Source organism: Rhinolophus hipposideros (assembly GCF_964194185.1).
Source record: "Rhinolophus hipposideros genome assembly, chromosome: 9".
Taxonomy (NCBI): Eukaryota; Metazoa; Chordata; class Mammalia; order Chiroptera; family Rhinolophidae; genus Rhinolophus; species Rhinolophus hipposideros.
In genome coordinates this window covers 5,740,603-5,754,840 of record NC_138055.1, presented here as the reverse complement: position 1 = coordinate 5,754,840, position 14,238 = coordinate 5,740,603, and the positions used below count along the sequence as shown (strand labels likewise).

General features: G+C 53.7%; 1 protein-coding gene across 3 annotated transcripts in view; it reads right to left on the bottom strand.

Moving 5' to 3' along the window:
• Positions 1 to 941: 941 nt before the first annotated feature.
• The window catches only part of NFAM1 (NFAT activating protein with ITAM motif 1), a 77,418-nt gene continuing 64,121 nt past the window's right edge, over positions 942 to 14,238 (bottom strand). Inside the window, exons 5-7 of one of the 3 annotated variants that reach the window (XR_013994005.1) lie at positions 6,282 to 6,368; positions 4,532 to 4,972; positions 942 to 1,836 (exon numbers count right to left, since the gene is read on the bottom strand). Coding sequence is in view for 2 of the 3 variants with exons in the window: in XM_081059582.1 (XP_080915708.1) it covers positions 4,913 to 4,972; positions 6,282 to 6,368 (147 nt within the window). In the remaining variant the exon portion in view is untranslated. Of the gene's footprint in view, positions 4,973 to 6,281; positions 6,369 to 14,238 lie in introns of all 3 variants that reach the window. The other 2 variants (XM_081059582.1, XM_081059583.1) reach the window with 2 other exon arrangements.

Genomic DNA, 14,238 nt, shown 5'->3' with positions numbered 1-14,238 from the left:
GGTGTGAGTTACCAGGTGGGTGCAGGCCCATCACCTCTACTGACCTACCTCCATTTCCCCAAGGAGATAGGCCACTATGTGTGTGTGTGTGGGGGGGCAAGAAGACATCCCCCAACTCCCACAGGCCTGAGAAACCAGCTATGAGCAATGGAAGGCTGACAGGGCATCTATGAAGGAAATTTACCCCTTCATGAACTGTGTCCCTGGAGGCACCAAGTCCCTCTAAGGCTCTTTCTGTCCCCCTCCCGGCCCCCATCCTCCTTTTCCTGACCTGCAAAGGCAGTGGGACAGCATATAGTTGGAGCCAGCCCAGCGCTGCCCCTTCTGGGCCCAGTGACCTTTAGCCAGTAGGCTTTTCTGCATCCGAGTTTCTGCTTTGGTAAAACCGGGAGACAAGCCCCCACTTCACAGGGTACTTTCAGGATTAAATGGGATATTGTAGATAAAGAGCCTGAGGAATAGGAAACAGCACAACCTTCATGTGTGACGATTTGGCAGTGCCGGTTAAAACAGTACATGTCCACACCCTCACAGATGTGCAGGTACGTCCAGAGATGTTCCCTGCAGCCCCTTCTGTAAGGCTGGAAAACTGTGAACGGAAAAGGCCATTGTAAGGACCTGATTAAATCAGGGCCCACGGGTCCTGTGAATCCTTTGCTGCGAGCAGAGTCTGGCAGCTCTGATGGGCTGTCACGGGCAGACCCCCACCTCGTGGGGTGACATGAGCAAAGCAAGCACAAATAACACCTGCAGAAGGATGCCATTTAAGCTTTTCAGAACCCTGCACAAGCACTATATAATTTATACCTTCATATATATGCACATATATGTAGATGCAATAAAAATAGCCCAGAAGAAAGCACATCCAAATGACCCAATGGTTGCCTCTGGGGAAGGCACTGGGGTGGAGGCTGCAAAGCGAGAAGCATCAAAGGGAATTTCACTTTGCTGTAGTTTAATGTTTTACGCAATACGCACCCACATAGCCTGCGTAGATATACACATGAAAGAAACACATGCTAACACCAAGTGCAGAGAGGAGGCCCTGAACCACGCTCGGTCAAGGCGCAGAGGCCCCAGTTACCACCGTGGGTCAGAGGAGTCTGGGAAAGAAGTTGTCTCAGTGCCTCAGTGCCGATGTCCCTAGGAGTCTGGATTCAGGTTTGGGGAAGCCCCTCAGGTGGACAAGTGACATTCCCTGGCATCCAGGAGGGACAGAGAGATGCCATTCTGTCAGCCTGGCTGGGCCAAGGCTATAGCCCACCTCTCCTGGCTGAGCAGTCTGCCAAGAAAACTATTGAACTACATAAAAATCCATCCTGGAAACCCCAGAGGCATCCTTAGAATGGAGCACGGTCTTTAAATTAGAATGTTAAAAAAAAAAAAGGCAGATTTGCCTGTAACTTGATTTCAGGTTCGTGAGGGCTGGTGGCCAAAACGCAGTGGCTGTGCCTGGCCAACCCTCTCCCACTCACCCCCACCCCCACCCTTGCCAAGGTCCTGCAATGTTGGTTGTGAAGGTGGGATTCCATGTACAACTGGCACGTGTTCCCATGGAAACTCTGCTTCGCAGAATCCTCTGGAAATTGTTGCTGGGGAGGAGCCACCACTTCCCACACCGACTTTGCAGTTTGGCTTCCAGGGATGGTTTTCTCCAGCAAATACTGAGAGGAGCAGAAGCGGAAGGGAGGGTTGCAGGCGGAAAGCCACCCAAAGGGGCAGAATGGGCCATTTCTGAGCCTCTACCCTGGAGAGGCCAGTGGAGGCTGAGGGTGTCAAAAGTAGCTGAAATGTTCCAGATGCCCCAGGGCTCTGAACAGGGTGGCAGGGCACGACCTAGGAGGAGAGATGGTGGGAAGCCCCTGTGAGCGCAAGGCCAGGCCAGGCAGAGAAGCTTCCTCTGAGACCACCCCCTGTGGTGGGGCCTTGGGGCAGGGTCCCAACCAGAGGAAGCAGTGCCTGAGGCCTGGCCCTCAGGGATACCTGGGGCTTCTCATACCAGTTCTAGGCCTGGGGTCCACCCTCAGGTTGGCTGCCATCTGCCCTTGGGGTCTAAGACTCGGCTTCACCTGTTACCCTTCAGGGACCCTTTCCTTGAGCACTCTCCCAGCTGCTCTCTCCTCCTGATCTCTCTCTCACACGCGCGCACACACACACACACACACACACACACACACACACACACACGCACGCACCTCTGCTTGCCTTGCCCCCACCCTCAGGTGCTCTCTGTGGGTCCCTACCCCCCAGGAGGCCTGCCCCTCACTTAGCAGACCCCCTCCACACTGCCTCCCGGCAGCCAGTTTTTCCTGAAGGATTAGTGAAGGAAACACACACAAGCTGCACACCCACTGAGCCCCTGTACAAGCAGGGAGTTCCCCATCTGTCCTCTCTGAGCAACGCTGAGCAAGTTTAATTGTCACTTAAGCCCAGTCTCGAGTGGACATGGTTGCTGGGAGGTGGAACTGGGGTTCAAGAGAACCCCAATATGACCCCCAAGGGTCGTTCCTCTCTCTCCTCTCCTCCACCCACTCAGTCACAGGTAGGCTGCCAGCCTGCCCGTAAGGAGCTCTCTTCCCCTCCCTCTCCCTCACTGCCACCCTTCACCCCTGCACGGGCCCATCTCCTGGGGAGGGAACAGGTGCTCACACCTGTTTGCTCCACACCGGGAGTCCCAGACATTCTTCCCTCACCTCCCTTGTGCCAAAGCCCCTCCGACACTGGCACCCTTCCACATTGGCCCTCCTCCTCCTTCCTGCCTCTCTCCGTGCTCACTGAAGACGCTAAAACCTCCTGGCTGAATTCACAGCCTTGCCCTGAACCAGACTTGGCCACCACACTGGCAATGTCTGTGTCCACAAGAGGGGTGACCCCACAGGCCACAGGGAGGAGTTGGGATTTTATTCCAAGTCAGGTGGGAACTGTGAGGGTTTCAAGCACCGGGAGGGTCAGGACCACGGAGAAGGGAGTGGAGGCAGAGCAGCCATGCTGGGGCCTAGGCCAGGGCACGGGGAGAACTCTGCCAGGTTCCCCTCTCGACCTGTGGGGCCAACTGGAAAAGGCTGATTCCCAGGCAAAGGTCCTGAGGCCAAGAGGCCCAGGCCCAGCAAGGTGGCCTCCTCCTGCTCTTGCTGGCTGGGGTGTTTTGGGGGAGGCTCACTGCACCCTGAACAGCACTGTCTCCCCTCACCCCCACCTCCACCCTGGCCTGGCCTCAGGCTGTTGCAATCAGGAACCTCGAGGGTCCCGCTGGAGGCTTAGGCAGCTCTGCCTCCCTGAAAAGGCACGAAAGTCACCAAACTCCAGCCTCCTGGGGAGGAGAGCCCTCTCCACTCGCCTGATAATCCAGCTCAGAGCCCTCCTTGCTATAGGCTCGAGGGCCGGGCCCAGAGCCAAGCTGGGAGGCTCTGGACTGTCCTGTGGACCCAGGGAGTCTCAGTGTCACCCTAGAAGAGGGGCTGAGGGCTTCCTCTGGACATTAGCCTATGCCCACCCCCCCCAGTCTTTCTATCCCTGCAGTGAGGGGTCTGTGCTGCTCAGGCACAGAGTCAGGGCAGCACCTTGGGCCCCCCAACCTTCCCAGACACATTTGGGGTTTGTGTGCGAGGGTACCTCAGGGACGTCTGGGGCAGCAGGGGTTGGGGAGGAAGGGTTGTCTTGCACATTTTACAAATGATAAAACAGTGGGAAGCTGAGGGAGAGATGAGGGAGAGCCTGGCAGATACCAGTTTAGGTGACCTGGACCCTTAACCCCTGGCTTCCTGTGAAATGGGTTTCCCCCTACAGTGCGGGGCTGCTGTGGGGGTTAAATGAGGGGCAATGTGAGCAGAAATGGCTCAGGGCCAGGCACTGAGGTGCCACCATCAACACGGGGCTTTTGCAACACGAAGGGACCCCTCGGTCCACCCAGGGGCGGCCCCAGACGATTGAGGCAGGTAACCTTGAGTCAGCTGGGACTGGCCCTGGGCCAAGAGGGAAGGTGCTGGTCTGACCTCCACCCCAGGGGCCGGGGGCTGGGCATCAGGCAGATAAAGGCAGAGTAGGGTGGGGTCAGGATAGGCCAGACAGAGGGCCTTTGGGGCACTGGGCTTTAGGTGGAAGGAGGCACAGCTGAGGACCTGAGGGTGGAGAAGATTGGAGGAATAGGGGTGATAAAGCAGGTGGCACAGTAAGTATAAAGGGCCAGGCCAATGGGAGACAACCTCGGGGTCCTCATTGGGGGTCGGAGAACCTCCGGTTGTTCAGCTCCCATTCAACTCGCACCTGCCCCTCCCCTGCTCAGAACTGCCCAGTTCTCCCTCCTCACCAGCCTGTGCCCTCCCTGCTCCAGGCCCCCAGGCCCTCAGCCACTTCCTCGCCTCCAGCTCTGTCTCTGAGGCCAGCCCAGCGTTTGCATGGTTCATTCTTACCCACGCTCCATACTTCCCACGCCAGCCCCCTTTCCACCTTGCGTGGCCACCTTGTGCCACGTTGGGCAGGGGGCAGGGAGGTAGGGGCGTTTGCATAGGTGCTCCTTTATTCATCCACTCACGATGCTTGAGCACTCAGCACCTGCCAGGGCCCCTCGCCAGGTCCTTCCTGAGGAGCTCCAGGTCGGCCTTGCAGGCTGGTGCCACAAGAGCCTGTGTGTCTGAGGGGTGAGGAGGGCTCTGGAAATGGGTGGTATCCAAGAGAGCCTTGAAGACTGAGGAAGGGCCCGCCTGGCAGAGGGCCTGGAGATGGGAAACACTCGGGGTACGGCTAGGGCCCTGAATGGGGGTGGGGACAGGCCAGGGCAGGAAGGGCCTGAATGTGGGGTAAGGTGATGGGGCGCCCCCGGGGCCTCACTCCTGGTACAGATCAAGTCCTTCGGAGGGAGGGCGGCCCGGGGCCTGTGATCCAGGGCAAGATCTGTGGGCAGGTGGAGCCCCTCTTAAAGATTTTCATAGACCAGGTTATATTCACTGTCATTCTCAAACATACGAGGTTTCTCCTAGGAAAAAAAGAAAGAAAAAACAATAGGTAGAGAAAAGAACAAACGTGCACTGATTTAGTTTTTAGTCAGATGGCTTCCTGCATAGCTATGACAGGGAAGCCTGTCCCTGTCCCCAAGCCCACCTTGCCAGCTTCTTCTCCCCCCACTCCACCGCACCCCAGCTTTCTGCTCTCCTGCCCCATGGGCCTCCCCACATGTTCTTTCCTCTGTCTGGGGTACTCCTTCAACCCCCCTGTTCCCCAACTACCTCCTGTTCACCCTGCAGGACTCTCTCAGTGTCCCCGAGAGCCCCCTCCCCAGCTCTGGTCTAGTCCCTCTCCAGAACCCACCCCTCAGAAAGGGCCACAAATGTCTCTGTGTTTGTCAGGTCCATGACCCTGTTCCTGTAGCCCTGAGGCTCTCGGAGGCTCCTGGTCAGCAGCCTAGGTCCTGGTACGGGGCTGGTACTGGCTGGGGTGGCCCAGACATCCTTGGGGGTCCCAGCATGGAGAAGCCCTGCTTCCAGGCAAGGCCTAGGTCAGGGCTCAGTATAGAAAGGGCTTTGAGAATAGGAGACTCACTAACAGTGTCAACCTGCGCCTGTTGTCCTGAGGGAGGCCAAGGCTTACTTCCTGATGGTTCTTCCAAGGCTCCTGTACCTGCTTAACAATTCTTTGCACTTTATGGTGTCCCTATCTCTGGTGTAGACTTTTCTTAACTTGGAACTCATTTGAATTCAGAGGCAGTTGGTTTTGCAGTCAAGTGTCACTCATCCACTTTACCAATGAACAAACAGAGGTTTAAGAGAGAATCGTGATGAAGTGAAATGCCTTGGTCCCCAGCGTGATAATAAGAGAGCCCTGACCGGGCCAGCCCTGGATGGTACCAGCTCCTGACTTTAGCCAACATCAGCCTGGGGCAGCTTGAAGCCTAATACCCTCTGCCTGGTTGGCCCCTGTAGACACTGCCCTGTGCCCAGTGGTAGTTACGACGGCTCACACTTCATGGGCGCCTACTGGGCCCGATACAACATTTGATCCTCACGGTTAATCCATGAGGTAAGTGCTGTTAGGTTCCTCAGGTCACATACAGGGCACTCGGGCACAGAAGGAGCCCCGTGGCCAGGACTGCACAGCTGGTGAGGGGTGGAGCGGGGCCTCCAGCCCACCAGGGCTCCTCCCCACTAGGCCAGCTATCTCGGGAGAGGCCTCTGATTCAAAAGCAGGGGCTCACTCCCGTGGTCCTGCTTACCCCCATTTCACAGATGAGGAGAGGGTCAGATGGAATGAGAGGAGGAGCCAGGCTGGCTGTCCGGCACCCTGCATACCTGGGAGAGAAGGTTCCAGTTGGCGGATGGACTGTTGTCCTCGTTCTGCATGCAGGCGTAGACCTCAGTGTCTTGGCGCTGCAGGGCCTGCAGGAGACAGTGTGAGGGTCAGAGGAAGGTGGACGGAGGGCCAGGGCCCCAGCCCCAGCAGCCTGGCCACTCCTGCCTGCGGGGGCCCAGGGCCTGGGCAGAGCCCTGTGGGCCGGAGCCTGTGAGGGGCTGCACACCTCGCCCAGCCACCCCACGCGTGGTCACACTACTGTACCTGTGCACCTGCCATTCCCTCTTTCGGGGCCACCTCATCCCTTTCCTGCTTTTACAGGGTGATGCCTCTCTGTGCCCCCTGCCATCTCCCTCACACCATCTCAAGTTCTCCAGCCAGCAGCTACGGCCACAGCTCCAATAGGAGGCCCTCCTGGCATCCATCCTCACTCCCCTGGTCCAAAGTCCCTGCCCCTTTGAGGGTCCTAACCACCCGTCCACACCCTCCCTTGGCCCCCACCCCCCACCTCAGCCTGCACTCATGGATGACCTAGGCACCCCACTGCGGTCACATTTATCTCCCACAAAGCTGTGCCTGGTTTGTCTCTGGGTCTCTGAACCTCACCACATGAGCTATGTTGAGGGGGCTCCTCACTCCCCTGAGTGTGTGTCTTGGGGCCATACTCACTCTTGGCTCAGCTATGAGCCGCCTGACCAGAGGCCTCAGGATGGTAGAAAGAACCAGGGCTTTGAAATCAGACAAGATTGGGTTCAACTCAGCTCTGATACCTGCAAGCCATGGGCAACCTCTCTGTGCCTGTTTGTTCATCTGTAAAATGAGAATACTGTCTACCTTGTAGGCTCAATGCCGATTAAATGAGATACTGTGCATGAAGAGCCCAGGACAGGGTCTGGTAAACAGTAAGTGCTTAATAACCGTTGAACCATCATCAGTTGGATGATCATCAAGAGAGGCTTGAGGTCTCCTTCCCCTCTCTGTGGTCACAGCCTGGGCCCTCCCTCAGACCCTGTTGGGCACTGGGGTCCCATGCGAGGGCCAAACACTGCTCTTTGGGACTGTCAGAGCAAAGCCACCAACAGCCTAACCAAGAGGCAAGAACCTTTCCTTCCCACATGTACATGTCATATGGAAGCCGGCTGGTTGCCAAGGAGGTGGTTTCCCTGGCAACAGGCAAGCAGGGGTTGCCGAGGCAGGCTGGAGAGACAGGTGGTGCTCTGAGGCAAGAAGAAGGGGAGGTGGGCAGGGGCGGTGTGAAGGAGGTGCCCAGAGATAACAGGGTATGAAGACCCGTGTAATAAACCATTTGACTCTTGGGAGACCCTCACTTCAAGGGCATCACTCACAGGGATGGCAGGGTGGCCCTGGGGACCAGTTCAAGGGGCGTCTGAGTCAGAAAGAGGGTGGAGCTTGGGAGAGGGGCTTCCGACCTGCCTCCAGGTAGGAAAGGGGGCAGGGCCACCCCAAGGAGTGGAAGGCAACCCCATTTCCAGTGGAAGGCAACTTCCAAGTCCTGCTCTGATCTGTCCGGTCACCATGCCTGCCCAGAGCACCGCTGCCACCGGCAAGCCTGGCACACGGGATGGGGATCTGCTCCTCAGCAGCCCTGTGCCCCTACCCTCTGTCCACCCAGGCCTGGATCTCCACAGATCTGACAGCCCCTCCAAGCTGGACGTTTCTGGTCACAGAGAGAAGGGAGGCAAAGGGCCTCCTTGGTGACATCTCGGTAGGGGAGCAGATCTGGGATCCCACAGGTAGCTCCCCTCTTCCTCGTGTCCAGCTCACATGGGCTGCCCACCACACATTAGCCTAGAGATGTCTCAGGTCACATAGCCCTTCAGTGGTGGAACTCAGATTGGAACTCAGGCCTCCGGCCCCCGCTCCGCATGCTCCCACTGGCTCAGCCATGTAGCCAGGGCCTTTCCAAGCCAGAGAAGAGCACCTGGGACCCTGCTCTGGGACCCCGCAGGCCTCTGCTCCACACTGGCGGATGGCCATGCTGTGGGGCAGGAGCAGCTGCAGTCCTGACGGCAGGAGCAGCTGCGGGGCAGAGGGCAGGGGAGGCTGCAGAGGGGCTGCCAATTAGCAGCTGCAGAGTGAAGCCTCTGACAAGTCCTGACCTGCTGGCTGCATTTGCATTCAGGCTGTGACCTGTATCTCTAGGCAGTGAAATGCAGGCAGCCTTGTCAGCAGTGCATGTCTGAGGCTCTGAACCAGACCCTCCTTGCCTTCCGAGGGGGTGGTGGAGCCTGCCTCCCTCAGGGTGTGTCTGCTGGGAGGAGATTGCCCAGGCCTCTGAATGGGCTGCGCTGGGAAGGAGGGCAGGGCTGGGCGGGGCCTGAGTCGGCCGGGGCTGTACTGTGTGGGGACTGGCTTAGGCAGAGCTGGGGCTGCGCTGGGCGGCCTGCACTGGGCTGGAGCTGTTTGTCTGGCACTCAGGCACTCCGTGTCCTTTGCCTCCTGCTGCTCAGTGGGCAATGGTGCTGACCTGAGTGGTCATCTGCCCTGGTGGAGGGGTGAGGTCAGTACCAAGGCCTTCCTCCAGAGCTGAAGTCCGCTACCCTGGGCCAGGAAGTAATCTGAGGGTCTTAGACATGGGTCCCCCTGTAATACCCAGCCTTCCCATGACCGAGGAAACACAAACGCTGTGCCCTTTTGGGCATCTGCCTGTAGAGATTTGCACGAGGCCCTCTGGGGGCAGGTGGGTGAGATCTGGGGGCTGTTCAGAAAGGAACATTACTCAGGGGAGGAGCACCTCTGCTCTAGGTGAAGTCCTGGCATGTCTGACGTGAAGGGCCCACTGTAGTGACAGGAGTCCGAGAAAGCAGACCCTGGAGAGGCCTCCAATGCAGGCCTCTCGTGCCAAGCCGAGGAGCTGGCAGGGAGCCGCTGGAGGTTTCTGAGTTGGGAGTGATGGCATTGGGCTGGAGGGGGGTGTTAGGAAGGTTCCTGCTGCTGCAGCGAGGAGTGAGAGGGGTGGAGGCTGAGAGCAGGAATGAGGGCCAGGCAGAGGCCAGAGGGGGTGGGGGAGCGGCAAATGCTGCCGAGGGAGAGTGACACCACAGTGCTGATGCCACAGGGGTGCCCACTCTGTGCCCAGCACTGAGCCCCACAGGATCCCAGGCACCTGGAAGGTAAGAATAGTTCTCCACTCATGCATATGGCAGATTGCTGAGTGCCTACTGTGTGCCAGGCGTTGGGCTGGTGCCTGGGGGAGGGGTGTGAGATAGACCACAATGAGGAAAGTAAAAGTTGGCCAGAAGAGTGACAGAGAGACACGGAGAAGGAAGATAGAGAGGCTGGGCTATGGAGGGGAAGGGAGGTTGCAATTTTAAAAGGAATGTCAGGAAAGGCTCAGCTGCAAAAATGCCATCTGAACAGAGAGCTGGGGATGAGGGAGTAGAAGGACAGCCACAGAAAGGACACTCTGGAGCAGAGGGCGGAGCCAACACTAAGGCCCCCATGGTGGGGGCATGCCTGGTATGTTTGGGGAGCAGCAAGGCAGCCAGTGTGATGGGAGCAAGAGAGTGAGGGGGAGAGACAGTGGGAGGACATGTGGACAGAGCTCTTAGAAGCTACTATCAAGGCCCTGACATTAACTCTGAGTGACACAGGAAATTTGAAGGACTACCGCGGTCAAGACAATGTGCTTGGCAGGCCCCCAGCTACAGGGATTAGCACAGACCAAGGTCCCCAGCCGCTGGGCTCTGACCCATCATTATGAATGCACGGAGGCCACACACCCTGTGGGCTAATCCCAGCCAATGGCTGAGCCCGGCAGTAATGGCTTCATAGCCTCTCACCCTGGGAAACAGGAAACTCCTGTGATTTGCCCCCCCACCATTTCCCCATGGCCTTGCTGAACCTTCTGGAGACTGTGTGGTGGTGGGTCCTTCCTCTCTGCCTCCTTCCCCCTTTCCTTAACTCAGGACCAGTCCTGCATCTGTCTGATGGCTTTGCCTATCTTCCCCATTTTCTCTCACCACTGGTTTCCCTAATGAAACTATGGCACGACGAACCCCAGCTTTGTGTCTGCTTTTCCAAGGACCCAGACTCACCAGGGGCTCTGAGCAGAGGGGGCATGATCTGTCTGCAGTTGGACAAGATCACTCTGCTGCTGCCAGGGGGACAACAGACTGTGGGGCAAGGACAACAATGGGCCTGCTGATTCGAAACCAACTGCAGGACTCCAGAAGAGAAACGGTGGTGGCTCCCACCTGCATTAGCACTGGACGGGTGAGCAGGGTCAGATTCCTTGTGCTTTGAAACAAGATGGGCTGATAGATCAACCATGAGCAGTGATGGAGAGAAAGAAGGAAAGGAGGACTTCAAAAATTTTAACCTGAGCAACAGAAAGGATGGAGCGATCATTCGCTGCGATGAGGACTGAGAGAGGCACTTCAGTGGGTGAAGAACTGGTTTGGCCTGAGAGAGAAGCCAATGAAACATCCAAATGAAGTTGACTCTGGTGTTCAGAGAACATGTCTGGGCTGGAGACATACATTTGGGAGCCGCCAGAGTTGTAGATGGTCTCAACACCTTGAGGCTGAATGAGATCATCCAGGCAGGGAAGTGAAGATCAAAGAGAAAGGGTCCCAGGACTGGACTCTAATGTTTAGAGGTCAGGGTTCTACTGGTCCCAAAGGAGGAACCAATGAAGGAGGCAGAGGAGGTATGGACGTGCGTCAGGGGGACATCAGGAGAGAGTGGAATGATCCAGAACCAGGAGAAGAAAGTGCCTCAAGGAGGAGGGACAGCTCAGTGGTGTTAGATGCTGTTTATTCATCAAGGAAGGTGAGGACCTGGGGCTCACCATTGGATTTAACTATGTGAAGGTCAATGTGACCTTGAGAAGGAAAGTTTTGGTGAAGAGGTGAGCAGAAAGCCTGACTGAGTGGGTCGGAAAGGAGAGAGAGAAACTGAAGACAAAGAGTTTTGTTATAAAGGTTTATGGAAAAAAAGCAGAGTCACTGGAGGGAAAAGTGGGCTCAAGATAAGGAATTTAAGATGGAAGAAATCATACCATGTCTGCAAGTTATAAATGTAGTATTGTATCATTAGCCCTATTTTGCAGATTATGGAACCAAGACTCAGAAAGTTTAAGTAGCAGAACCCATGAGCAGAAGAACTAGGTCTTGAACCCCAGTCTGGTTGACCCTCTCCAAATCCATGCTCCTTAATTGGTCAATTTCTTTCAGAACCACATTGGAGTACTATAGCTTTCCTTTTTTTTTTATTTCATAATATCTCATGAGCATTTTTCTACATTAATTTAAAAAATTGACAAATGGAGAAATATACAAATATATAATCATATGGGCAGATTTTAACTCACTTCTCTTAACATCTGTTAGACAAAAATAAATAAATAAATAAAGATATGGAATATTTTAACATGATCAATAAACTTGACATATAGAACACTCATGCAGCAAATGCAAGTTCTTTTCAATTGCACACAGAATACATGCTGAGTCATAAAGCAAGTATCAAAAGACTTGAAAGGATAAAATCACACAGAATATATTCTCTGATCACAGTGGAATTGGTGAGAAATAAAAAACAGAACCATAATGAGAAAATAATTAAACATTTGAAAATGAAGCAAAAGCACTTTTACATAACCCACAAGCAAGGAGGAAATCTCAATGGAAAGTTTAAACTGAAACATAATGAAAATACAACATATCAAAACTTGTGGGATGCAGCTAAAGCCACAAGTAAAGGGAACTTCATAGCTTTAGGTGATAAATTAAAAAGAAATAAAGATTGAAAATCAATGCTGTAAGTATCTATCCAAAGAAAGTAAAAGAAGGAATATACAAAAATCCTTCCCCCGAGGTTGGGAACAAGACAGGGATGCCTGCTGTCACCATTCCTATTCACCATCATACTGGAGGTCTTTGGCAGCACATTAAAGCAAGAGAAAAGAAAGAAAGAAAGAAAGAAAGAAAGAAAGAAAGAAAGAAAGAAAGAAGGAAGGAAGGAAGGAAGGAAGGAAGGAAGGAAGGAAGGAAGGAAGGAAGGAAGAAAGAAAGAAAGAAAGAAAGAAAGAAAGAAAGAAAGAAAGAAAGAAAGAAAGAAAGAAAGAAAGAAAGAAAGAAAGAAAGAAAGAAAGAAAGAAAAGAAAGAAAGAGGGAGGGAACGAGGGAGGGAAGGAGGAAGGAAAGAAGGAAGGAAAGAAGGAAGGAAGGATGGAAGGAAGGAAGGAAGGAAGGAAGGAAGGAAGGAAGGAAGGAAGGAAGGAAGGAAGATTCTGAGGATAAGAAAGGAAGAAATGAAACTTCCATTATTCATAAATGACATGAGTGGTTCATAGACAATCCAAAGGAATTTACAGAAAAAGCATTAGAATTAATGAGTGAATTTGGCAATATAAAATCAATGTGCAAAAATCAATCATATTTCTACATACCAGCAATAGACAATTAGAAAATAAAATTAAAATGGGTACAACGCCTGCATCCTTAAACCCATTATGAAGATTATTGGGGTAATGGGTGAAACCCTTATCACAGCGTTTGGCACATGGTAGGTGCTCAACAAATAGCTCCTGCTATCATCATCCATGTTGTTAATGTCATTCTCATCCGCCCAGGTCCAATCCCAGCTAGTAGGGACTTGTCTCACAGGCTAGCAAAGTCTGTGGCGTCCTTTCACATCTTCTTTCTGGTCCTCAAACCTCTCCAAGACACCCTGCAACCCTGTGGGGCAGTTGGGCCTCTTCCCCACACCTCAGAGAAGTCTGCCTGAGCCTCCAAGGAGTCTCAATCCAGCCAAGAAAGATATTCCATGCAAAAGTGAGTCTCTTCCATCAAAAACAATCTTGTGGACGGATATTTATTCATGTGGGAAGATGTTCATGAAATATTATAACATGAAAAAAGAAATCTGTACTATCCCAATAGGAAAAAGTATGTGTGAATGCATGTATGGGTCTCTTTATAGGTATTTATTTAAAAAGGGTAGAAGGTATAGAAGCCAATGTTACTAGTATTTATCCCGGAAGAAGACAGAATTGGGATGATAGTTATTTTCTCCTTTTTTTTAAGGAGGGTGCAACTCCTAGTGGCCCATGCGGGGTTCGAACCGGCAACCTTAGTGTTATCAGCACCACGCTCTAACCAACTGAGCTAACTTGTCACCCCTTATTTTCTCCATATATACAGAGAGATTGTGTGTGTGTGTGTGTGTGTGTGTGTGTGTGTGTGTGTGTGTGTGTGTAGGGAGAGAGAAATGTTTTTATTTAACAGCTGACACCAGCAGTCCTCATAGAGAAAATACCACGATGAGTTGCCGGGAGACAAGAGAATATGGGGAAGTCTGGGGCCAAGTGGGAAGCTGTGCCTGGTGGAAATTCCCTGGGTGGAGGGACTGAAGGCCCTGGGAGAGCTGGCTGCGTCGTGTGCCACTTGCAGCTGTCGACACTGCCTCGGGAGGGACAATCCCTTTGCCTCGTCCCCGTCTGCAGTAAACAGGGTCATATTCTGCACGCCCTCAGTATGGGGTTTTGTTGACAATGTGAAAGGCCCTGAGTTTCATGTGTGAGTCAGGTGGTGGGGATAAGTACAGTGACAGCACATACAGGCAAAATCCTAGTGCTGGAGGCAGCCCCAGAACACACCCCTGGGGAACCTGCAGGACCCCGCAGAGCTTTGCACCTCTCAGGTGTGGGGCCAAGATCCCAACCTGGCAGCTCTAGAATTCACGGCTTGAGACCCCAGCTGACACTGGGTGGCATTTATACTTCACTTTGTCTACAGTGAGCATATATTACTTGAACTAAAATAGGCATAACTAAAAAAGAATGTTTGTCACTTGCCCAGCTACTGGACAGAGTGGCTGTGTACTGACCAGGTGGGCAGGCCAGGGTGGGGTAAGCACACCCAGTAGGGCATGAGGCTGAGTCTCTCCCCCAGAGAATTATGAAGACCACTGCAGTGATGGAAAATGCTA